Source organism: Globicephala melas, chromosome 3, assembly GCF_963455315.2.
Source record: "Globicephala melas chromosome 3, mGloMel1.2, whole genome shotgun sequence".
Classification (NCBI taxonomy): Eukaryota; Metazoa; Chordata; class Mammalia; order Artiodactyla; family Delphinidae; genus Globicephala; species Globicephala melas.
The window spans coordinates 106798934-106823813 of record NC_083316.1 but is presented as its reverse complement, the minus strand read 5'-3'; the positions used below and the strand labels follow the sequence as shown (position 1 = coordinate 106823813).

Genomic DNA, 24880 nt, shown 5'->3' with positions numbered 1-24880 from the left:
ACTATAGTTAAAAGTAAATTTTATGAATCCATATTTAGTACCAGCAGTTAATACCAAAGACCTTCATGAAGGACAGAATAAGAAATTGGTTTTATTAGTATCTTAAGATCTACAACAGTTAGGAATAAATTTTGTAGTTTTTCTAATTGTAATCACAATCCTACTTATGGTTATATATTTGTATACTGTCATATAAACTTATAATATTTAGTAGGAGACATTCCTACAGGTATACGAAAAGGCTCATCTTGGCAGGGTCAACACCTAATAAACTGATTATGGGGAAAGATAGATAGATAGATAGATACAGAGACACTCAGACACACAGATTTCGCAGCTCTCCTAGATGGCTACGTCACTGATCTTCTGTGTAAAAATCACACAGTGGTTAGAATAGAAAGGATGAGATGACAGGCAACATATTAGAAAGCAGACATCACCCTCAGCAAAATTAATCAGACTAAAAAGAGGAAAACGGAGGTGGTTAGAGTTACTGTTTCTTGTTGCTGTTGTTTACGTGTGTGGGGGGGTGTTTAGTGCTTATTTTCAAGTGACTAGGTAGATAGTGGGAAATATCAGCAGAGCAGTTTGGGAGGAAAGATAATGGGTTCAGCTATAGATTTATTAAGTCTGAGATGCCTGAGAGACATCTGAGTAGAAGTTACTAAACACCTGACAGTCAGGAGAGAGGTTAAAATGGAGATAGAGTTTGGAACTAAACAATGTGTAAGTGAAGTTGAACCCATGGATTTGGGTTCTATCAACACAGGGAAGCATGTGGCATGAGAAGTAGAAGGAAAAGGAGGGAGTCCTGGGAAATGCCTGCATTTAGGGGGTGCACATATGGAAGAAGACATGCCCATGGAGGAGACAGAAACATAAGAAAAATAAAAGGAGAGATAATATGAAACTGGAGGGATAATTATAAAATGCGGGGCTTTTCGACCATATCAAGAGTGATAAAGAGACCATGTAAGGGAGAGACAGAAAAGTTTGTTACCTTTATTGCCCCAGCTAATGATAGCTGTGATGGCCCCAAACTGTGCTACATCCTTATTTGCACGTTATATTTAAACAGGCTATTTGGAACATTCTAGGTTTCTTAAGAATCCCAATACCATGATTCTATGACTCCATTATATAAGGTAGCCATTGTGTGTGAATATCATGCATATTGGAGTTATCTTTTTATTAAGTTGCTTCCTTTGATGTCTTCATTGTCTACATCAACCACGTTGAGCTCATTCTTCATCTCAATCCTGAGACCATTTTCTACCCAGATGCATGTATAAAAACAATAGAGTCGATACCACACGCTTTCAGTTAAAAGATCTTTAAATGTGTATTCACCAGTGCTCACTATGTGCTCCCCATAATACCCTCCACATACTGACAATCATCTCCACAACCATTATGGTTGGCATATGGAAACTATTTCAGTAGTGGTTGGGTTAAGTTAGCTCTTAGAATAGAGATGATCTCTATATCCTGCTCAAATAGATCGGTCTTCTTCAATTCTATAAATCTCGTTCTTGTTCACACAGAGTAGCAGACATACTCACAAGCTTATACTAAATGTTAAGGAATATATATTGATTGATAATGTCACTTGCCTGCTTACAGTCTTCAAAGACCACACTTTGCCTTCCAGATAAATTCCTTATTACAACAGCCCCCAAGTCCCCTCATTATCTCATCCATGACTACTTTTCCAGGCTTGTGTCTCATGTCCACACTGTAGACATTGGATGCTTTCCCCTGCCTTTATACTTTTGTATTTATTGTTCCTTCTGCCTGAAATGCTCTTTCCCTGTCTAACAACGTCCACTAAATTTTCACATATGTTTTCCATTTTCACAAATAATCTCATTTAATTTGGACAACTGCCCTGAAATTTGGGTACCACTACACCCATTTTGTATATTGTAAATGGAGCTTTGGAGAGATCAACGAAGTTTTCCAAAGTCACACAGGTAGGGAGCAGCAGCATAAGGATGTGACCACATGCAGTCTGACCCCAAAGTCCATTTTCTTAACCTGCACACTCTGTTCCCTTTCCTCCCTATAGTCTGGATAAGTTTTACTTGATCTTTGAGGCTCAACCACCCCCCCCGCAACCAAATAACAGAAGCTTAGAATCTTGGGTACTGAGTCTGTCATAGTTCTTATTATAGATAGTATAATTACTCATTTATTAGTTTGTCTAAAATAATACATTGGTTACCTCTTGAGAATAAGAGCTGTGTCATTTAGCTCTGTACCCCTGTGAGGTGACTGGTCCTACTTATGTTGCAAATAAAGAATTTAAGATTGGGCTTCCCTGGTGGCGCAGTGGTTGAGAGTCCGCCTGCCGATGCAGGGGACACGGGTTCATGCCCCAGTCCGGGAAGATCCCACATGCTGCAGAGCGGCTGGGCCCGTGAGCCATGGCCGCTGAGCCTGCGCGTCCGGAGCCTGTGCTCCACAACGGGAGAGGCCACAACAGTGAGAGGCCCGTGTAACGCGAAAAAAAAAAAAAAAAAAAGAATTTAAGGTTCAAAAGTTCAAGGGAAGTGAAGAAGAGTACCTAGCTGGAGTGAGACTGAAGCTAGGCCTTGAAACCAGGGCCTCTGACTCTCAACCTCATGTGCCTTTCTTTCCTCTATGTTATCTGTTAATAAAAGAACACAACAAAGTCATCCTAAACTATTAAGTGCCTGTTTAGAAAAAATATTTACGTAATCAATACCTACAAACACAATACACTTAAGACATTAACATGATGAAGGGGAATAGGGCAAAGACCAAGTTGAATACAAATACGCTTTATGATTCCATTGTGAAAAGGCAATTACTGCAACATTATCCACATCTGAATCATGTTTTTAATATGTTGATATATCAGCTTGAAGTAAGAAGGGAAGAACTGCAATTAGACTTATGCTGATAAGTAAATGAATATTTTATTTCATGGATTGCTAATTTTAAAATGAGTTTAAAATTTCTAGACCCTTATAAAGCATCGAAAATAGTTAAGTTCAGTAAAGCATCCAACTGATGATAGCTTAGCACTCCTTCTATGCAAGTGCTTGATCCAAACAGGTCAATTAAGATACAACAGTCATGCCTTAAAAAAAATTAGAAAGTTTATGAACAATGTCTGTGAAATATGAACTGTGTATTTATGCTTTATAAACCTATCAAAAATAAGAATTTTCTAGAAACGTTTCCTCTGTGCATAATGGCACACAAAGCCTGTTTTATGTCATCCGTATACATGAGTAATTAGAATAGCTGGAACTCACTATGATTCAAAAGTTGCATAGTGCAGATTTTCAGTATAACTCACACAAGGCAATCTCCTTAAATGGACTAAATCCAAGTTGTTTCTGTTATTTCACGATATAAAAACCTTTCTTTTGCTTGTTCATACTGTGACTTTTGTTCAGCTGTTTTTTATCTCCATTGTGTCTACAGTTCTTAGAATAGAGAAGAGGGATGTGTCTTATTTAAATTGACTTGATCATGTACGTTGAATAATGTGACACAGAGATAGATTTACTTAACCACTTCTGAAGATAATTCCAATACAGACTGATATCATGAGCTTTTGTGAAAGAAAATAGAGATCATAAATTAATTTGAGATAATATATCTAAAGAGAAACATATTGAAATTCTTTCTGAATTTGAACATACTAGACAATTGATGATATGAACATGCTACGGCCTCTGCAAATGTTACTTATTATCACAATTTATATACCTAAATCAGCCTCAGATACCATAACCAATGTTAGAATTGCTATCTTGGCACTAACTACACGAACACCTAATTTTAAATCTCCAATTCAAATTTTAAAGTGTTTACACCAAAAATTCTTCAATAAATTCACATTTCCTCAGATACTATAGGGAAATATTTCTCATATCAGTGAATATTCACTGAGATGTCTGGATTAGATGTCCAAATATTTTTCCTAGGGAAACCACTGAATGCTGACTATGACTTTCAGGTCCTACTTATGTAATAGAAATCATTCATTTTCCTTATCCTTCTTGCTAATGCCACAGATCTCTGCCAAAGGAAGTAATAAGGAAGTGTACAAAACAGTCACCCCATTTTACTTCTGTGAAAAATTGGCAGACAGAGACCAGGATTTGATGGTTGGGAATGTTTATGAGCCACTGAAACTTCCAGATTTAAAGTATTCTGATACTGAGAATAAAATTCAAAGAAGTAAATCCTGACTCTTCTTCCTATTCCTCTTCTAATTTTAACCTTCAAGATGATTTTTACTCGAGTCAAATAGAAAAAGAAGAAAAAGTAGAAGCTGCTTCTGGTCAAAGTAAAGAGATATCTATGATGTTCTCAGGGAGGTGGACTGAAATAAGACCATGAGTTCACAGTATTCAGTTTCAGGGAATCTGCAATTCTCTCGGTGTCATTTCTATTCCAGTGAGGGAAACAGTAACCCATGAGTATCCCTCTTGAGGGATATAGAGCATGTAATATATTAATATCTGAAGTCCTTTTGAGTTTCTATTTTTTGATATTAAAATGTACTATTTCATAAAAAACTAAAAGATAAGTCTAAAAAAGATAAGTAATTGTCATTAACCAAGAGAGATTCCACATTAAAAAAGATAAAGCTGGTGGATGGATGGATAGACAGAAAGACAGAGAGGGAGGGAGGGAGGGGTGGGAAAGGGAGGAAGGAAGAGAGGGAGGGAGGGGGGATTTATTAAAGGATTCATCTCACATTGCATATTTAGTTAAACCCTTTTAGGAGAAGGCATTACCTGGAATGACACCACAGTAATGACCGTGAGGAGCTGACTTCTCTGTGGCTTTTTCCTCCATGGACCTTTTCTGCCTATATACACGGTGTGGGTGACCCGTTATGGCCATTGTATCATTGAGTGGTTCAATAAATATGAAGTCCTCATTGAGCTGTATGACTCCCATCTGGAATATATAACATAGAAAGATACGTATGAAATATCATTCGAATAAGTTACTTTCTGGGTTCTCCCACTCACATCCACTCTGTTTTCTTCCACGTATGTGCATACGTTTTTCTAGTGAAGCTATGTTAGCAACCCCACTAATAAGGTAACTGTCTTCCCATTTTACTACTTCATCTTTAGGTACTTTATTGCACTAGCATAAACTTCATTTAGTTAGCCTTAGCCTGTGTGGGTGGGAGGCTAGATGTCAGCAACAGATGCACAGTAAAAATTCTGGAATGTTAAAGGCTCACTTTGGGAGACCCATGGGGTCACTTATATGTACAGCATGTACAGAAGAGCAATATAGTTTTTAATTGCATACACAGGATAGTACAACATTTTGACAATCATTATTTAATAAAATAATTCATGTAACATACCACGGTAAATGTAGGACACATAACATTAAAGTTATTATATAAAATACTCTTAAGCCTTCTACTAAACATTTTTGAAAACCCCTGAACAATAAATTACAGAAAAAAATGAAGCATCACTTACATAAACAAGTTTCATTTCATACCATGCCATATTTTAAAGTTAGCCAGTTGTGGACAGAGGGCCAAAAACTGTAAAATGTGATTATGATCAGCAAAAAGAACTTATAACAAGTAGGTATGCTTTTATTATATTGAAGCTAAGCCTAGTCATTTCTTCCCTTCCTTTCTCAGAATATAAATCTGAATTATAATTAGGAAAATATTTTACATGGAAGAATATATAACTTGATCTTTCCAATTTTCATTGTTTTACTCAACTGCAATATATATATAATGTATATTTGATTTATAATGTTAACTCTTTAGCAAACATTTTTTAAGAAACAATTCCCTAGAACCTGCATTATTCACACCCAATATGCTAATATGAAAGTTATCAAATACTGTTTTGCATTAACTTTATAAAAATCATATACAGTTCATTTTAATTTGATTCACATATAATTAGCATAGTAATATAATTCTGTCTTCAGATACAGTAATTGTTCCAAACTGAATATATTTTTAAAACTAGGCTAAAAAAAACTTTTCCTTAGAAGAGGTCTTTTTGTTTTGTTTTAATTACTAAAGTGTATTGCATCTTCTATATGGAAAGACCAGGTGATTGCCAATAAGCTGATTTTATTCTGTACATTTTACTCTTTATATCAGAATAAAGATAGAAGATACCTGAAGAATAGGTATCTTATATCTTCATTATAAGATAACTAAAGAATAAATCTAAAAATACTCATCAACTTCATTTTATTGAAGTTTTTATATCACTAATAAAATTCTCAAGTACTAGGATGACAGCTCCACCACTAGACTTGTCCCCTTCCCCTCTCTCTCTTCCTGCCTTTTCCTGTCTCTTTCCCAGTTTCTCCCTCTCCCTCTCTTGTTCACACACACACGTGCACACATATATCATTTGTGGGTGGGGATAATGCAAAAAAAAGATTTACTCTATTGATTCTTTCAAAATATCAGGCAAGTATATATTTGGACCATTTTTGTGTAATTTTAATATGACTTTCAATGAATTCTTTTATTTTCCATACAAGTTTTCATTCTCTCAAATATGAAATCAGCTTGAATTTTAAAGTAATTATATGAAACACAAAATTTTTCCCTAGAGCCTAATTTGATGGGAATAAGAGAGAGTATCAAATATTTTAAAATTTAAGTAATAATTATTAAAGATGTAGTACATCTACACATGGATTGATAAGCAGTGCCATATTATCATTGATCCAGATTGTGAAAATACAGAACAGTGTTTCTCTTGTCTTATACGTAAATGTGATTCTGAGGTTCAGTCAGTATTCAAGGCCACTAATAAAACTGGCAGTGTGACTGATGACTAAGATAATAATTGTTAGGATGCTCAGTTTCCCTAAATCATGAATTTGCAATCTGATATATTCTTTCAACAGGTTATAAGCATGGTAAGATTTATAACCATAAACCCTATAAAATTTAACTGCATACTATCATATAAAATTTAATGACCTCAAGAACAGATTCTGAATTTAAGATTATTTCGGTTCATAACCTAATACTAGCATGTAACTATGAGAAAGTTACAGCATCTTTATACAACAGCTTCATAGCGTTGTTTGGATTATTTTTTAAAAGCATTTTTTAAGCACATGCCATGCTCCTGTCATAGAATCTGATACTGAGTAACCCGCTCAATAAATGTTCATTATAATTTTTATTTTATTAATAAGGATAATCATAATAAATATAAGAAGCCAAACATTTGAGATTGGACTGAAGAGCTCAGAGAGTCCAAAGAATTAAAATTTATTTGTCTTTGTATCCCCACACTAGCATATTAAATACTGTCTCAAAGAAATGTGGTCTTTTTTTTTTTGTTACAATTTGGAAACCTCTTCATAACACAGCATTCTCTGTTGTGTTAGGATTTTATCTATACACATTTTTTAAAATAAGGTCACTTTTAAAAAGAAAAAAATGTTTGAATAATTATAAATGATGACTCATTCATTCAACACATATTTACTGTCTGACCAGAGTGTGCCAGACTCATTTCACTCTAGGGCATATTTAGCATCAAGTGTTCAGGTTCTCTACAGGGAAGGGTTTTCTGAGACCAGAATACTATCTAACAGCAGAGGAAGTGCTCTAGCTTGGGTTGGTATCTTTCAAGCAGAATTGCAGGAAATTATGAAGTTTTCTGTGTCCCCACAAAGGGCTCACCTATTCCACTAACAAAATGGATTGTTTTATCTGCGCTATGAATTTACAAGCCACGGAAGAACACAAATTCACATCAATCTCTCTTTAAAAGTCCTCCTGTGTTTGACAATCCACAATTAGGCAGCATGCACTTTAGTGCAAATATTGTCCTTTCAATTTTAGAAGGGAAGAAAATCAATTGTGTATTGACATGGCACAACACAGTCTCTAAAATAAATGCAAACTATATAAGAATTTTCTCCCAGATTGCCTTTTTAGATTTTCAGAATGATTTTAACAATTTTGAGATCTTTCATGCAAACATTTGGAAATGAAATTAAAAGTTGTTCCCTGCCTTGTTCCAGTCATCATGTACATTTTCTCATACAATGGCATCTGTTCTATTGTCACTGAATCTTATTCTCTGATTTGACAATTTAGCAAACATTTCAGTATTTGCAAATCTACCACTGTTTATGTGAAAATACGCTACCAGCCATTTCTTGTCTTACTGGTTCTGATATTTTACTTTCTCTATTTAGACGCCCCTGTGCTTTTTAAAACAGCCATTAACACTGATCTCCATGAAGGTGTACTGACACTGCCACCAACTTCTAATTACAATATGAAATTTGATTTGGCCAATGTGCATAGATTTTTATATACTGTTGCTTCAATTCACCAAATACAAACGTTTCATTTGTTCAAATTCAAATTAACTATGTCTATTAAAGAGATGGACAGAGTCTAAAGTCCTAATGCATATGTCAAAAGCATAAATTAAAAATGACTAAAAAAATTAGAAAGCAACCTGGCACTCTCCAGTCTTGCTTCCATTCCTACCAGGTTAACTACTTCAGTTCCCCTGTCTGACTTCCTATTCACTTAAGGAACTGAAGCACTACTATAACTACTACCTCGTTTTCTTTTCATTCTTCTATGTTCCTTTCTGGAAATTTTCTTTATTTTCCAGAACCTCAGTTTTCTAGGTAAACTTTGTGTGGACTAGCTGAAGGTATATATCTGAGGCTCAAACTGCATATGGTGAGGGTCTTTAATAATATCCTATTTTTAAAAATATATAGCATATCACAAGAAGTAAATACCATTAGTGTGTGGCAGATCATTATAATTTCAGGCTGTAAGAAGACTGGAGGGATAACAGAATTTGGATAAAACTAGGGGAAAGTTGCTCCTTATGAGAGGGTAAAGGGCAAAGAAGACGTGGAATCTAGGAAACAGTTTAAGAAGATGCCTGGCTTGAGTAGAGAAACAGGAAAATGTAGCCAAAAAATAAGATGAACCAATATAATTGAAAGCATTAAATGACAAAGTTCTTGACAGGAAAAGGAAAATCAATGTCCTGAGGGTCTGAAGATTTTTAGCCCACTGTCCGACTATAAAGTATATTAGAGAATCTCTGAGATAGAAGCATAAGTGTTTGACTTCCAAAAAGCAGTAACAGAAGTTGCTGAAAGGATCTGGCATCAGTATACTGCTTGTAAAAATATTTTATACAAATGTCTCATACTCTACATGATGTGTACTTCACACATGTTAAGTTTGTTTTTTTTTTTTTGCGGTACGCGGGCCTCTCACTGTTGTGGCCTCTCCCGTTGAGGAGCACAGGCTCCGGATGCGCAGGCTCAGCGGCCGTGGCTCACGGGCCCAGCTGCTCCACGGCATGTGGGATCCTCCCGGACCAGGGCACGAACCCGTGTCCCCAGGATCGGCAGGCGGACTCTCAACCACTGCGCCACCAGGGAAGCCCACACATGTTAAGTTTGACTATTTTTGAAAAAATTCTCTTGCATGGTAATGCTATAGTATACATCTCATTAAGTAAAGTATATAGTTTAAAACGTAAGCATAATATAGGGATTGACATAAATTATAATGGTATAAATCTATTTTATGCTTTATTCAAATAAAACATCATTTTCAGTATTCCTGTAAATGGGAGTGATTTTTCATGCCTTTGCATATTCTATACATACACATAAATCTGCAGGAAAACACACTTCTGACGCCGTATCTATCCTATTACCATATCATACTTTCAAGGTTTCTGCTTTACACCGTGAGGATCAACTCCAAATGAAGATATATAAGTTATAAGATCATGATAAACTCTTGCCTACTTCTCCACTTAAACTTCACATATAACCACCACAGACAAATTTTATTGTGTGAACTTTATATTTTAACAATTTCAGAATAACTTTTAGTTGCACAGTCACATCTTGGTACGCTGCACATGCTGTTTTCTCTTTCCAGAAAGTCACTGTTGGTATGGCGAGTTATTTCTTCAAAATCAAGCCAACCCTATCCTCTCTCCAAAGTAACCACCGCCTGCTCTATCCACTTCTGTACCTTTTCTGTTCTTTCACTATTAGGCCCCCTGTAAATGTTGCTTGCAGGACCCTCTGATTAGACCATGAGCTATTTCAGGGAATGCTTGGGGTGTAGTGCTCGTCATCAGGCCTCAATGAGCAAGGACTGGTACATAGCAGGTGCTCAGGCAATGCTGTTTTAACTCAATGTATTCTTCCCTTTTGAGATAAAAGAAAATGTATCCATTTGCTGCTCTGAACAACATTCTACCTGTGACTCCATCTGGGGGAAAATTACAATTTGATTTCTTCCTCTGGCATTTCCAATGTTGCTTTCCCGGTGTGTCCAAGTTTTATCTTTAGGAAAAGTTTTCAAGTGACCACACTGTTAACATCATTCCATTTACTTTCCCTGTCAAAGGGGCTTCAAAAAGAATCATGAAATGACAATGGTAGAAGGAAACTTAGAATCACCCGGCCATCTGGAGTTTTAAAATCAAGAAAACCAAGGCTTAGAAATCTTGCATGACTTGCCTAAAATCACACAGAGAGTTCATGGGAATGTCAGGGCTAGAAGCTAAGCCTCCCAATTTCCAAATTGATATCTGGTTTTAATACATCACTCTAATAAATCTGCTCGCTACCTACCTTCTCCTTACATTTCCACCCACATTCTTGTTTCCCCTACTGAACTGGGAAATTGTTCTGAGGCCACCCATCATGCCCTTTCCTTTATTCTTCTCCCTTGGGCATTTGACCCTTGACAACTTTTCTCCTCCACGAATATTCCATGACTCTACGTCTCTTGTTCTCTAGCAACTGTTTCTATTTCCTTAAACAGATCCTGTTCCTCACTCCAAAGCAGGTCTCCAGTCAACAATAGTTTCTCTGCATTTATCCCTCCCAAGGGATTTATAACCCCCAACGGAAATGATTCCCAAACCCCCCACACCCAGGCCACTGCTTCCATTGCATAGACATCCCGCCACACTAGCACCTCCTCTCTAAGTCTGTATCTCTATGCATGACCCTTTTCTAGTTACCCAGGCTAAAAAGCTATATAGTCCTTTCCTCTTCCCTTTTCAAACTTATTTTAAAATATTTATAAGAAAACAAGAATAGAAGAAAATAACATGCCTGTATGCCAGACACTGTATATACCTTATTTCATTTAATCAAACAGCCAGCTTGGGATATCTATGTTCACGTCACACGTTTTATAGTTGCAAAAAAAGCAAGTTTCAAAAAGATTGATTGTGTCCTAAGGTCAGAAATCAGTGTGTGATGAGGACAGGATTCAAACCAAAGGCCGTCTGGCTTGGAGCACATGCTGCCTCTGTGAGGCTATCTGAAAAGGCTAGGCCTGCCACAGGGCTGCTGCTCCAAATAACTCTCATCTTCAAAAACTTCTGCACTGAGGATCTGACGTCAACCACAACACCTCACAGATGGTAGATGTCCAAAATTTGATATCAAGAGCAAGGCCAGGCCCCGTCCCTCACAAAGCAGAAGACAAAAGTACCGCATTAGGCTCTGAACTTTATCTTGAGCTGACTGTTTTATGTGATCAACCTGTGAGCTGCCAAAGGCACACTGGCCTTCTGAGTGTGCCGAGGGTTTCATCTCCAGGCCTCCTTCAATGGTGGAAACCCAATCACTCTCCTATGGCAGATTTGGGAGAACAGTTCAAGGTTTGCGTTTTTCTTTCCTTCTTTCTTTCTTTCAATTCTCTCTTCTGTTTTTTTTTCTTAAAACTGCTTTCTGATCATAAAATCAGAACTTTTAAATAGCAGAATATTTTAAAAATATAGTTAAAAAAAAGAAAATAGTCATCCCAAATCCCATCATATAGAATTATATATGTATGTATATACATATTTCTTTCTAGTCTACTAACATATACACATAAGTGTCTATGTATCTGTATGTGTGCATGCGTGTACCTATAACACATGTATACACGTTAAAGTTTCATATTCTACTTTATTTCCCCACTTAAGAAAAGCTTAATAATGATTTTGTTTCTTAATAGTATCAAATAATCTTTATAAGTTGGTTTTTAATTGCTGGATAATAACTTATCTTCTAAATATATCATAATCTTATTAGCTATTCATTCATGCAACCCTCTACTCAACAAAATGCTTATGAGTATGAACTTTGTACATCCAGAGCTCAGGGTGTAGCAGTGAACAAGGCTGAAAAGCCCCGTCACCAACTTACACCTCAGGAGGGAAGACAATGTGCTATTTGTTCAACTGGGTCAAAGTTACACATAAAATTTCTCCATCAACATTTGTTAATAAGCTTTACATTGATGGTTTGTACACTTATTTATGTCTGTGTTCTATGTCACAATAAAAACCAAGGTTACAATATAGCTTGGAAGTATCCCAGCAGCTATCTAAGGCAAAAGGCAGGAGCTGAATGTGAACATTCAGAGAAGATGAACTAATTCTCCTCCAAGAACAAGTAAGTGAAAGACCTCAGGGGCTCAGGAGCAGCTCTGAAGACGAAAGCCTCCTAAGAACCCATAAATGTGGCCCATGAGAGTGAGAGAGTCCACTGTAGGCACCTGTCATAAAGCTCAGCCACACCACTCGTGACCCCACAAGTCACCTAAGCACCCTTCTCCTTCTCGCTTCCCTTAGAGCTTTAACCCTAGGGGATGCAGAGGAACCCCAGGGTGCTGAGCAGGAGGGTGACAGCTCTAGATGGGGAATAACGAGGACCTTACTCCGTGTCCCCATTCCTCACTGCAGGTGATGAGTTCTCAGAAAGCCTGAATGTGGAGGGCGTGCGTCAGAGAGAAATGTTAAATTTACGTGAACTTGGATGTTTTGATGATCATAGGATAAATATTCTGATGACCAAACAGAGACTTTTGTGACTAAATTCACCAGGGGACTTCTCAAAACCTGAAAGTAAACAACACCAGAAGGAAGACCAGAGAAACAAATATGAACAAACAAAATGCAAACTACTTGTTTTATTATGATAATCTTTGAGTCCTGTTTACTCAATGAAAAGTTATAAACATATAATATGAACTCAGCTGCCAAATACTATGAAGGGGTGAGAGAGTGATGTGGGGATGGCCTTTTGGGTGAGGTGACATCTGAGCAGGGACGTACGGTATGGGAGATGGCCAGGCCAAGATGTAGCGGGGAGGACATTCTAGGAAAAGAGAGAAACCAAGACCCTGAGATGGGAACAAGCTTAGGACATTTAAGGAAAAGCAAAGCTAGGGCAGCTGGAGCAGTGTGATATATGGGAAATGATAATTAGAAAGGAACCCAGGGCCTTAACTCATAGCAGTGTCAACTTATGGGATTAGTTATTTAGAAATAAACCCTGATGAAATCCTACTTTGATTTTTAGCCCATCTACCTTTTCTTAGACACTGGTTACAGATCTTACCCTGGGATGCCTCATGATGGCCTTCTGTGTTATGTTCTTTCAACAGAGTCTTATTTTATCTACATAATAATTACACAGGGATAGATTTCACTTCTACAATTGAAAAAAATATGCTTTCTCTCCTGTTTTCTTGAGAACCATTGCCTTCTTCTAACTTTTCCCCAACATTTGACAGAGATAAGGATTTTTAAAAATTTCAAAAATGTTCCTTTTCAACTCCATTATAAACATCCCAAGTATGATAATAAATAGAAGCTGTTGTATGTTAAAGAAGTGAAAAGGAAGGGGTAAAAACTGGTAAACTGGAAAATGAATGCTCCACCCTAATATTGAGTTATCAAAAATAATTGATTTTTTCGTTCATATAACGGTTATCTATTTTCTCATTTTATAGTACAATTTCTACTCATATCAAGAAAAGCTATTGATTTTCATATACTTTCTTATATCCATTCACTTTAATATAATCTGTTATTGGTTATAATGACTTTTTTATTAATCCCCTGATATCTATGCATTCTTTAAATAAGCAAAAAAACAAGCTGAGAAGTAGTAAATTCAGTTTTAAATCTACTTCTAAGTTTACCAATCAGTCTAGCCAAAAGCTATTACGTTCCACTGTATCTTCCTGGTGCTTATTAATGTTCATTACAAATGTACCTACTGAATACCCACAACGTGGCAGTAGGCAAGGCACTGAGGATTCAAAGATGAAGGCAGATTTAACCTGCATTTTCATGGACCTTATATATTAGGGAGAAAGGCAGGAAAAAAATAAAGTATTCAGACAAATATACCTAGGGTGATATAAAGTGTGAAAAGTATCATTAAAGAAACAAACAAGGATCTGAGAGAAACAGAGCACACGTTAGGATACCAGAGAGGGTGGCCCAATAAGACCTATCTAAGGAGATAACCTTAGAGGCAAGACCTAAAGAAGGAGCCAGCCATAGGAAACAGAATATAAGTGAGAGAAGAGTGGTATTTTAGGTGCAGGAGGCCATATACCAAGGCTATGACCCTGGAAGATAGATGGGAGGAACTCAATGTATCAACTTTGAGTTTATAAAAGTGCAAAATTTAAAACTATTACTTATAACAATATATGTTTGTGTTTCATATGTTTATGTCACAATAAAACTTATTTTTTAAAGGAGAAACAAAGAATAAACAACAGAACCGTATTACTTAGCAATACAGAGGCAAAGTAAGTACTAAAAGAAATGCAGCTGCTCCTAAAGGACAGAAATCAAAGATGGAAAGGAGGGGGCAAGAAAGTTTATTTTTTACACTATAATTTTTGCAATAAGTATTGACTTTTCTAACAATATATATGAATGACTTAGATTACATTTTAATTTAATAGAGAGGTTGAAATAGAGGGACACAAGACTTGTTGGGAGGCTACTGCAGTGATCAAAGCAATAAATAATGGTGACATCAGTTTAAAGTCTATCAGTGAGAAATACCTACAGATAAACCAGAATACAGTTAAAGAAGTGATGTGGAGACGGAAGTGGTAGCAGGAGTCACAGAGAAATAATTATTGCAGCAAAAACAGAACAGAGGGGTTGGCAGGGCATGATTCTTGTAGAGCTCTGAAGACCATGATAAGACATTTAGATTGTATTTGAAGTATAACTGGAAGCAACTGACAGTGTATGGCGTAATCTGATAAATTTTTAAGAAAGTCATTCTTGTTCTTTTTTGGAAAGCAGACTATAGGGTGACAAGAGTAGAATCAGGGAGACCAGTTTGAAGTCAGTAATAGTTCAAGTGCAAGATCATGATGGGTAGACCAAGAAAGCAACACATGGTGGCTGAACTAAGGATGTGGACAAAAATAAACACATTTGAGATTAATTTTGGCTTCTCATACAAACCAGAGAGCAACCACCCAAGTTTGTTAATGTTTTAGATGTTTGTACACAGAGGGACAATAACACAGAGAATGAAAGATGACTCCAGAGTTCTGGCTTAGGTTCTCAAAAAAGGGAGATAAATGTTTGTAATTGAGATAAAAATTTCAAATACTTAGGATGAAATTTAGATTTTCGGGGCAGATAATCAAAATATTGGATGGGGCTGGCTTAGGTTTGATATATCTGTGAAACCTCTAATTAGAGAAATCAAGTAGACAGTTGGGGTGTGGAGCTTTGTGGAGAGTCTTAACCTAGAGACATGTATCTGGGAGCTGCCAACATAAAGATAATTTTTCAGTTCACAGTGATGAGTGACGTTATCCAGAAAGAGAATATAGAGAGAGAAAAGAAGAGAGCTTAAGACCAAACCTGATGACCCTAACACCGAGGAGAGTAGCAATTAGCAAAGGAGACTGAGGAGGAAGGGCTAGCGAGGTTAAAGGAAAAGTAGGAGCTTGTACAGCTGACTTTTCAAAATCAGAATTAACTCTTTCTAGAAATGGCTTTAAAGAAAAGACAGGAATAAGTTCTTATTCGGTTCACTCTGAAGAAGCTCTTACCCTGTCTAACCCATAGTGCCCAAGTTAAAAATGAGTAGTCCTACACATGATAATCAAACACATGTGTTCATGCTGCTGTTAAATTCAGCAACAAAAACTGAGCCAAAGAACACTCTCTTGCCTGTATCAATCAGGGTTCTCAAAAGTCGTAACAGTGTGAGTTTCTTTTGTTGCAAATGAGAGAATTCTATGTGTTCCATTTTGTTGAGTCATTCAGAGAATTTAAATGTATTAACTAACTTTGCTTGACCTGTAATTTTTTGGAAAAGGTGGCTTCCAACTTGCCACCCACCCTAGCACTTAATGAGTTGGTGCACATTTGGCTGTGCACCTAGCTCTTAAAGGGTTAGTCTCTGGGCGACTGTTCAGAGCCCCTCACCATGGTGATGAGCACTCACAGCACTTATCTCATGCAATTCCAGCCCAGTTATGTGCTTTAAGTGGAACTGAATGAGACCACTGAGAAAGCTGCACAGCTGTGATTTGGGGAAGTACTCATCACTGCCAGGTCTTACTGGTGACCTCACAATTAACAGAGATGTTGCCAACCTCCTACATACCCCTAGAGAGTAGATACGAATTCATTTCACCATGGAAACAAGATTAGCGGAGCAAACTACTCAAGGGCCATAGCACTGGTACTCAAAGACATGGAAAATGTGCTGCAACTTATTTTCCAGATTCAAGAAAGGTCAAATAAATACAATAATTCATAAGTTCAACAGTATTTACACACTATGTGTCAGCTCTTGTGCTAGATGCTGGAAACACAGCAGGGCACAAAATGGTCATTTTGAAACAGACAAGCTTAAGTATCTTTTTTAATAATTAAGGAGTTTACTTACAGTAGATGTTAAGTCCTCTTTCCCATTTGCAACCCCATCAGCAAAACATGGGGGGTTTTCCCCCACATAGGACCCTTGGATAATTCAAATAGTTTCCCCTAGCCCTATTTTGATGGCATTAAGTAATATTCAAGAAATTACCTTGGTGGTTTTTTCCCTTAAAGGGAGCAATAAATCTTGGACCAACAAAGTTCTTTCTCACATGGCCTGTTTCTTAAGTACAAGATGCTCAAATGCAAACGTCTGACTAGTGAGAGCAGAAAGAACACACTTTTGCTTTTTTTCTTTACTGTCTCTTTCATACATGTCCCATCAGTGAGTACAGAGGCTCAGGAAGCTCATGTACTATCAGGCTGATTTATTAGAGATTACTTTTGGAGGTCATACACCTGAAGAGCCAAAATAATCTGGTATAAACCAGGAAGCCACTGCCTTCTGCACATACCTGACCACATCAGGAATATTATGTCTGAGCACCATATTATAAATAAAAGCATATCCAAACAAGAAATTAGGGGTCAGTTTGTTCCAAATTCCACCCAGAGAAGAAATTCATTTGTCAACAACCCTGATAAATATTTAATATTCTGTTTATGTATTTCAGTCATGAATAGAACAATCACCACTCTGAAGCAATGTAGGCCTCTACTGGACAGAGGTAACTCTCAGAAAGATTATTATAAAAGGTCCAAAAGGCTTTCTTCAAAACTACTTTAAACCAGGAGTCTTGATTCTGCATCCTAAGTCCCTTTTCACATTCATATAACAAATACTCTCATGGCCTCTCTGTATGTGTCCAGTTTCTCTAACCATTCCTGATATGAAATAGGTTCCCTACCCTTCTTCATCCTTTTCATTTTATTTGGATATTCTCTAGTTTATACATGTCACTCTTAGGTTTGATTTTCTTTGATTTTAAAATACGGAAGTGAATATTAAATGAAAAATGTCCTTAGAACAGAGGATGAGTTGAAAAAAGAGACTGCAAGAAAAGTAACGTTAAAAGCTTGGAACAGACTGGTATAGGATAATAACTGGAAAGTGTTTCCATTTATTACTTTTTATCGTTCTTTATTAGGAAACATTTTAAATTTGCAGACATATATGGGATATAGAGTGCCCAGTAACCCACTCCTAATATTTAAGATATGTTAACATTTATTTGCTGTAGATTATTTTTTTAAAAACCTAACAATTCATTGATTCAGTTGAAGTAGACCTGCATACCTTCCCGAAACAAATCCCCTTCTCTTACTGCTCGGAGGTAACTGCTACACTGAAGACGTGCCTATCTTTTGCACTCATGTTTTAAACTTATACTACATATTGACTCACTATTACAAGTATAGCAGTGAACATACTTGTACCTATTTAAAAGGGTTCACTCCAGTGGCTGAATTGAGGATAGACTACAGAGGTGGAGACTGTCATACTGAGTGAAGTAAGTCAGACAGAAAGATAAATATCATATGATATCACTTATATGTGAAATCTAAAAAAAAATAAAGGGGACAAATGAACTCATTTACAAAACGGAAGTGGAGTCACAGATATAGAAGACAAACTCATGGTTACCAGGGGATAAGGGGGTGAGGGGGGGATAAATTAGGAGATTGGGACTGACATTTACACACTACTACATATAAAATGATAACTAATAAGAACCTGCTGTATAGCACAAAAAACTCTACTCAATACTCTGTAACGGCCTATATGGGAAAAGAATCTAAATAAAAAAGAGTGGAGGGGCTTCCCTGGTGGTGCAGTTGTTAAGAATCCACCTGCCAGTGCAGGGGACACGGGTTCGAGACCTGGTCTGGGAAGATGCCGCAGAGCAACTAAGCCCAGGCACCACAACTACTGAGCCCGTGAACCACAACTACTGAACCTGTGCTCTAGAGCCCACGAGCCAGAACTACTGATCCCACGTGCCACAACTGCTGAAGCCCGCGTGCCTAGAGCCCGTGCTCCGCAACAAGGGAAGCTGCTGCAATGAGAAGCCTGCGCACTGCAACGAAGAGTAGCCCCTGCTCGCCGCAACTAGAGAAAGCCTGTGCTCAGCAACAAAGACCCAGTGCAGCCCAAAAAAAAATAAATTTTAAAACAAAAACTAAAACAAAATTCCTTTAAAAAAAAAAAGAGTGGATATATGTATAACTGATTAACTTTGCTGTACACCTGAAACTAACACAACATTGTAAATCAACTATACTTCAATTTAAAAAAATGCATTAAAAAAAAGGAAGTGATTGGTGGCTTGAGCTAGGGTAGTATTAATGGCAATGGAGTTCATCAGATTCAGGATAAATTTTGAAGACAGAGCAAAGAGATAATACGGTGTTTGAATGTGCATTTTGAAAGAAAGAGAGGAATTCAGGACCACAATATTATTTTGACCTTTGCCAAATGGAAGTACACAGTTGACCATCAATAAGACAAAGAATAATGTGGGGAGAGCAGGATGGAGGCTTGGGTCGGGGGAAAATCAACAGTTTGGAACATGCCAAGTTTGATATTATCTATTAGACCTCATGTTGAAATGTCAAATAGGTAGCTAGACATACAAACTGGGAGCTCAGCAGAGAGGTCTGAACTAGAGTTACTTATTTTGGAGTCACTGACATATAGTTGGCATTTAAACCCTGAGAATGGATAAGATCGACAAATAAGTATAGAGAGAGAAGACAAAAAAAGGCCCATGACTGAGCCCTAGGGCATACCAGTGTAAAGAAGGTGCAGAGAATAGGAATACTCAATGAAGCAGCCTGAGAGGAAGCATGTGGATTCTGGACGGCAAGTGATAAAAATACATATCAAGAAGGAGGAAGGGCACAGTTAGCTCTCTCCATTGCTGCTGATAGAGAAGATGAAGCCTGAAAATCAGTAGCCCTAAGTAAATATTTCTATCAGCTCCGTATATGTTGTCCTTTACAGTTAACTATTCTGAAATATAGACACTTACTTGTTTATAATTTGAATAAAAATTTAGATACAACTACCATTCAATTCCTTATTTCATTAATGCTAAATGCAATATAAATTTAGCATTAATGGGAAAACTGTCCAATCTCAAAATTCATCACACATACTTATGGATTTTGCAACTTTAACACTGATGAATGGAATCTCTGTGGCATGAAAGGAAACTGAAATGAGAAAAAGTAAAATATTTGAGAGTACTCCACCATGAAAAGAGAAGTAACTGGGGTGTAATTCTTGTGAAATAGATAATACATGGTAATTTTCACTTCTGTCATCTATCTCGGTTCTAATAAAGTGTAAGAGTTATGCCATTTTATTCCATCTAAACTTTTATTTAAACTAATGGCAGAACTTGTTTATTCTTTTAAGTTTTATATTGTCATATGCAGACAAGCTATTAAAAATACTCTGGGATTTTAACTCCATGATCCAACAAATTAGCAAATGCTTATAGATTCTTATAATTTCCAAATTGAATGAGAAGCATATTAATGCCGTTATCTAAGAGACTGATTAAAATTATTGTATAGGCAGAGTCAAATACAGAAGCATGATGCTTCCTAGAAACCTCTTTCCCGGTTGATATTAGTACTCTTAAGATAACTTCATTTAAATAGTTAGAAATCTACCTAAATACTCTCATCCCAAATGATTAAAGAGTTACTTTTAAAAGATAACTACAAAGCATCTTACTTAAAAGAAAAAAAAGTTATTCAAGACTCTGAAAGGAGATCTTTAGCTGAACTTAAACTAAAAATGCAAAATGAATTGAGAAAACATTTATAATAAATATAATAAATATGATCACGTCAATTCTGTAAATGACAATGTCTAAGACCCTAACAGCCAAATGAGCAAATGATCTGTACAATTCACAAAGGAAGAAAACAGGGCTTCCCTGGTGGTGCAGTGGTTAAGAATCCGTGTGCCAATGCAGGGGACACAGGTTCAAACCCTGGTCCGGGAAGATCCCACATGCCAAGGAGCAACTAAGCCCGTGCACCACTACTGAGCCTGCGCTCTAGAGCCCACACACCACAACTACTGAGCCTGTGTGCCACAACTACTGAAGCCCACGCACCTAGAGCCTGTGCTCCGCAACAAGCGAAACCACCACAATGAGAAGCCCTCACACCGCAATGAAGAATAGCCCCTGCTTGCTGCAACTAGAGAAAGCCCATGCACAGCAACGAAGACCCAACACAGCCAAAAATAAAAATAAACAAATAAATAATTTTATTTTTTAAAAAAAGAAAACAAATAGAGAAACAGGCATAGAACGGTGGTCATTTCTGGCTAGTAATTAAAGGAACGTAAATTGCCACAATCAGGGACAATTTCACTGTTTCAAATAATAGTTTTACAAATAAGCATATAAAATTATACTTCATATTGGCTAAAATAGTCAGCCTGGTGTGCTCAGAATTGGCTAGTGGCCTCATAGCTTAGTTCCCTCTGGGAAATCCTTGTAGAACTGTGTTACTTACAGCTTTGGACTCAGCAATTGCAGTTCTGGTAATTTATTCTTTGGATATACTCAAAATAAGAACTTCTTGCTTGGTTTTATTAAAATCAACCATATAAAAATATTAAAGAAAAATATATGGAAGAGATATGATTATAACTTTGGAGTAGGTAAAATCTGAAAGAAGGATCACAAAGTAGCAACCACATAGGATAATATTCATGATTCAAATTTGTAAAATAAATGGAAGTTATTTTGAGTCTACCATTAAGGAAATAATAAGCAAAATTATGGTATATTCAGGGAAAACACATGTTATAGCCTCTTTAAATTTGACTTCACTGAAGTCTATGTGGCAATACTGTAAAATGCATGTAATATGTTGTTTCTTTAAAGATGTATGTACACTTTAATTTGAACTTTTAAAACAACTCAAAAAATCATAGGGTAACAAACTGGTAATAAAAACAGTATACTAAAATTATAACTGTTTAGAAGTAGTGGAAATATGAACATGTCTCTCTTTTTAAAAAATTTTTATGATTACACTATTCTCATAAATATATATGTATTTAAGTATATTAAATATATATGTACACACATACACTGACCTTTAATTACACAAGCAATACACAAGGTCTCCACCAAAATGGTTTTCAAAATTATAAATAAGTTTAAAGATCTCTTTGATCATCATCCTCAATCACAGACCCCTTCACTTATCTCCAAAAATATTCACTATTATCAATTTGATCTAATTCCTTCTAGATTTTTTTATATCTTTATACATACACATGTAGACACCCACCAGAAAATGCATAGTACAGTGAGTTCTTTTTAACATAAATAGCAACATAATTTATGCGTCGTTCTACAACTTGCTTTTTATTCAAATTCAGCTCTGTAGTCGGAGACTTTGGAGAAGTCTTCGGAGAAGAAGAGGCCTTCTTAAAGAAGCACCAAAATGCAGCAATCATATTGGACAATATTATCAAATTTGACCACATTAAAAAGTAGAAACATTGTATGACAAAACATAAACAAACCTGGCAGACTGGAAGAAAATACTTGTAACATATATAACAAAGGAATTTTCTTTAGTAACACATAATTCTGAGATAGAAAGGTAATCCAGTAGAAGAATTCCCAAATTACATGACAGGAAATCCTTAGTAGAAGAAACCCTAGTGGCCAATGACAAAAAAAGATGATCAACCTGTCCAATACCAAGGAAATTAAAATGGAAACAATAACAGAATGCTATTTGACAGTATAAATTGGTATAAATCCTTTTGAGAGCAATTGTGTACTATCTCTTAAATGAAAATGTGCATATTTAATGCCTCAGCAGTTTCACAAAAAAGAAAATACTTGCACACATGCATAAGTGAAAGGGCAAGTACAAGACTGGGAGTGCAAATTGTTTCTCACCATTAAAAAATAATAATAAGAAAACAACCTAAATGACCTCAGTATGGATTAATCTATAAGAATAAAATGGTTATAAAATATACATTTTTAAAAGCTAAGTAATAGCTATTTAGTATTTACTCCGCAAATTCTCTATTTCTAACCTGAAATGACACATCAGCACTAGAATACATGGATTTATTTGAAAAATTAGAGGTTCTCTTATCTCACTACCTACTGAGACTTCATTTCCATTTGGCCAGCATTTATCATTCATATGCTTGAAATTAATTATGTTAATTAAGGTTTTGGTTGATTTGGTAGAGTCAACATATTAATTTGAGTGCTTCATTTGCCTTTCATAAAATATTATGAATTTATTCTCCCCTTGTAAAAGTACTTAGCCCACTCCCTAGACTGTGAACATGCATGTTCTCTTCTCACTCCTATTTCCTACAGTCTTCTGAAATTTTTGAAGGCCGTGGAGGAAATTGAAGCCTATAGGAAAACAAGCAAATCATCATCTCTGTGGGTGTGCATTTTATAGTTACTTTGATCACTTGGCCATGGGAAGTCACTATGTCACTTATCTTGTCACTTATCTATGTACTTGAATGGGGAAGTGCTAGAGTCCTCTTGGAGATCAGTTCCTGGATGGCATTTTTGTACTAAAAATTTGAAAGAAATTTTGGGGAAAGAATGTTGGTGAGAAAATTTTATTTAACTGCTCAATCAACCAACAGACATTTCCTGGAATGCAAGTGGTAATTAGTTTTATACATTTTCTCTCAAACTTACTTAAACAAATTAATGTAGAAATTGCACATGGGTACACTATTACTTATTTTAACCTAAGTTAACATTCTGCCTTCACTTAATTAATTTCAAAATAGGTAGCATTTTGAAAGATCTAGAAAATTATTTACTGAATTGACCAAAACATTTTCTATCTCTATTTACCATCTCCATTTTATTTAACAAACACATTTATAGTCCTTACAATGATGACAGACACAGATACATCCTAAGTAACTTAAAAGGAAGATATCGAAGCACTCTGAGGTTAAGTAAACTGTCTAAGGTAACACAGCTAGCAGGGAGTACAGGGGAGCGTGGATTCAAAACCACACACTTTGGCTCCTGAGTCCACACTGCTAATTTAAAGGAGCCAAGAGTACTCCAAAAGTAAGCTTGTTTCCTCTGGCATTGCATTTTCAAACATTAATGACTAAGTTTTTTTGTTTTCCCCTCAAACTGACTACTGAACTCTTAAAAAAAAAAAAAACTATTTAGTTTTAGCTGCATGTAAAATGAGCTTTTCCTAAATGGAGGTTTTTTTGAGGGGGCGGGGGTTGTTAGGTTGTTGCATATGAAATTGCTTTTTATTGCAGGTCAAATATTCATATTAACAATTTCATACAATTCAACCTATCCACAAGAAACCTCAAGCATAAAGGAAAAGGCAAAGGACATGGCACTGGAAGACCAAACTCAACATCTGCTCCATCACGTGGGACCTGTGTGAGCTTAAGCAAGTAATATAACCTCAGTGGTCGTTGTTTTCCCCATTGGTAGTGTGGGAATACTAAGATCTGTTAATCATGGCTACTGCAAATTGACAGTTTAATCTGTAAAATGTTCTCATCAACTATAACGTACAAAACAAACAGTATGTACTATTCTAAAGAACAGTGCCAAAGCCCTAATTACAAAAGGTGGACACTTCCAAAGCATTTGCCTAACTCAAAACATGCTTCCTACAAAATCTAAAAATAAGCCATCTTAGGAAATTATAACTGAATTATTCATCCACCCAGAAAACTAAGAGCCAATGGCCCTGATCAGGTTCTCATAAAAGATAAAATGGAAGATCTGATATCACTGAATTAAAAAATGAAGCGTTAGGTGCTCTGTAGTTTTGTCTGAAAACTGAAGCTGCCACGGGCCATTGGATATTGAACAAAATGGGTTTCTTCATCACCACTTCATGGAGCATCCCACCACATGCTGTGAGATGAGATCACCTTAGTTACCCAAAGCATCTTATAGACTAACATGTTCCAAATCAGGGATAGGAATACAAGGAACAGCACACAAAACACCATTTCAGGGCTTCCCTGGTGGCGCAGTGGTTGAGAGTTCGCCTGCCGATGCAGGGGACATGGGTTCGTGCCCCAGTCCGGGAAGATCCCACATGCCGCGGAGCGGCTGGGCCCGTGAGCCATGGCCGCTGAGCCTGCGCGTCCAGAGCCTGTGCTCCGCAGCGGG

At 36.5% G+C, this 24880-nt stretch overlaps 1 protein-coding gene across 1 annotated transcript in view; it reads right to left on the bottom strand.

The window, feature by feature from the left end:
• Nucleotides 1-24880, bottom strand: part of ADAMTS19 (ADAM metallopeptidase with thrombospondin type 1 motif 19) — a 280962-nt gene that overhangs the window by 216372 nt on the left and 39710 nt on the right. The window contains exon 3 of the mRNA XM_070045097.1: nt 4782-4947. Within this exon, the coding sequence (XP_069901198.1) occupies nt 4782-4947 (166 nt within the window). The remainder of the gene's footprint in view (nt 1-4781; nt 4948-24880) is intronic.